The following is a 2416-nucleotide window of genomic DNA, read 5'->3' as shown; positions in this document are numbered from 1 at the left end:
CCATCCCACCCCCCCCCCCCCCCCCGGGCCAGTCAGGCGCAGTGGCGTATGGGTCCCTTGCCCCACTCCATCCCCGCCTCGCTGTCCCGATGTCCCATTGCGCTGGAATCCGGCTTGAGCCAGGCGTGTCCATAGGCGCATGCGCGACCTGAAATGTGCAACCCCCCCAATACTTGAGCCCCCCCATGCATATGTCCGCATTTTGGCCCATTGGGGTCTGGGCCTGAGGGTCTGCAGCCGGTGACTCGCCCACGTCCGAATCCACAAGCAGCACAGACACGGAATGCCTGGAAAGCAGCCGACATTATTATTATTATTCTAATGTATATATTTTAATTTTTATTTATGTGGTTCTAATTTATTGTTGTAAGCCGCCCCGAGGCTTCGGTGAATGGGGCGGCATAAAAATGTTTTAGTAAGTAAATAAATAAATAAAGATTTTATTCACGGAAAGTGAGGAAAACACATCTTGCGCGCATGATGGATCATGCACAAACGACAGCAACGCAGCTGACAAGGCCGGCGCTGAGCATGCAGATGAAACGGATGGGGGGGCCGAGGGCGGGGTGTTGGGGGGCAGAACCCTGCGCGTCCCGCTCCCTGGCTGAGTCGGAGGGCTTCGAACCCCTCATTAGAGAATGGTGCAGTCCTTGGGAGGCCTCTCCCTCCGCACCTGCTCCAAGATTTCTCCTTTCTGTATAGCCAACATTCCTTTGAACATCTCCAGAAGTTCCTTTTCCCACCGCTCTGCCTGCTCTCGGTCTTCCTGCAGCATCTGCTCGGTGTAGTGCGGGGCTCCCCGGTTCCTCGCCACCAGCCCATCGACCACCTGCAGCAGCGCCTCCACCTGCTCCTCCCTCTCCCGGCCCCTGGCCCTGTTGTCGAACGTGAGGCAGCGGCCCCCGCACTGGGCGATCTGCTTCCACAGGTCTTGGTCTCCCTCCTGCAAGAACTCCCGGAGAGATTTCTCGCCCAGCTCATCCTTGCGGGTGAACAAGGTGATCATGTAGGCCTTGCCTTGAAGGCCGAAGATCTTCTGGATTGTTTTGGCCACCGCCTTCTCCTCCTCGCTGAAGCGGCCCAGCTGGACCACCTGTATGATGGCGTGTGGCCCGGGGTAGAGGAGCTTCAAGCACGTCTTCACCTCTCTGCGGGTCTCTTCGGATGAAGTGCAGGTGTAGAAAAACCCTGGAGTATCAACAACCACAATTCTCCTGCCACCGATCTCGACATCCCTTTTCTCACACTCCATGGTCACTGAGGCGGGTGAGATCGTGGACCTGAATTCCTCAGCCCCCAGGATGCTGTTTCCTGTGGCGCTTTTCCCAGCTCCAGTTCTTCCAACGAGGACAAGCCGCAGTTCGCATGCTGGCGAAAGACACGGGAGAGGAGGAAGGTCAGCCAGGGGCCTGCCTTGATCTGAGCCGGGCTGAGGGTGAACCAGCCCCCCCCCCCCGTTCATCCCCCCCCATGGGGGAGACCGGCAGCCCCACAAGTCGCTCCGTGTATAAAGAGATCAATGGGGGTGCATGCATTTGCTGAGCTGCGCGCTCGCACTCCACGGGTGCGGCACCCAGAGGGGAAGAGCAGGGATCGGGCCCGCTTCCCCTGGGAGGCTCCGCAGCAGCGCCAGCAGCAGCCCGAGGTTGGAGGCGGCCGCTCGCCCCTCGCCCTCGACGGGGGGGTGGGCGAGGCAAGAGGGAAAGGGGGGCCGCGCGGGCCATTGCCTTCTGCTGCCTCCTGGCTCGGGAGGGCGTCCTGGTCGCCCCGCGCGGTTCGGGCCCTGGCATGGGCCCCGGTGGGCGGCCCCTCGGCCTCGTGAGATCGCAGAGCGGAATTGCTGTCCTGCAGCACCGTCAGAGCGGCCGTTATCCTGCCGTGGAGAGCAGCCACTGTGTCTTCAACGTGCTTTCTCAGCTCCCTCTCCAGGCGCTGCAATTCAGTGCCTGAAACGGGAATTGGGGAGGTCCTGAGCAGCACAGCAGACAGGGCGCCCCCCCAGGGACAACGTGCCTCCCTGCAGCCCGCCCCCCCTTGCCCTCTTACCTATGGGGCCTCAGCCACCTCCCATGGAAGCCCATTCCACACCCTGGGGGTCCTAACTGTCAGGAAGCACTTCCTGGCATCCAAACGGAACCTGGGTTCCCTGAGCTTGGCTCCCTTGGAGCGCATTCTGCCTTCCTCTGCAGGGGAGAACAGGTTTCTGCCCACCTCCGTGTGACACCCCCTCACATACCTGTATGTCACCAACAGACCCCCTCTGAGTCTCCTCCAGGCTGAAGAGACCCAGTTCCCTCAGTCTCGCCTCATACGGCATCCCCTGCAAACCGGCCACCGACCTTGTGGCCCTGCGCTGCACTGACTCCAACCTGGCTATATCCTTCCTGTAATGGGGAGCCCAGAACTGAGCACAAGA

At 60.8% G+C, this 2416-nt stretch overlaps 1 protein-coding gene across 1 annotated transcript; it reads right to left on the bottom strand.

The window, feature by feature from the left end:
- Positions 1-439: 439 nt before the first annotated feature.
- Positions 440-1477, bottom strand: LOC123033078 (GTPase IMAP family member 4-like). Its single transcript, XM_044449440.1, has one exon. The coding sequence runs from the start codon at positions 1460-1462 to the stop codon at positions 632-634; it is 831 nt and encodes a 276-aa protein (XP_044305375.1). The 5' UTR covers positions 1463-1477; the 3' UTR covers positions 440-631.
- Between the last annotated feature and the right edge of the window lie 939 nt (positions 1478-2416).

The sequence above is a fragment of the Varanus komodoensis genome, unplaced genomic scaffold, assembly GCF_004798865.1.
Source record: "Varanus komodoensis strain SLA01 unplaced genomic scaffold, ASM479886v1 scaffold584, whole genome shotgun sequence".
NCBI lineage: Eukaryota > Metazoa > Chordata > Lepidosauria > Squamata > Varanidae > Varanus > Varanus komodoensis.
This window is presented reverse-complemented; position numbering and strand designations above follow the sequence as displayed.

Excerpts from the sequence above, each read along its gene's own strand:
- LOC123033078 (XM_044449440.1), bottom strand. The coding sequence starts at position 1,462 with ATGAACGGGGGGGGGGGGCTGGTTCACCCTCAGCCCGGCTCAGATCAA.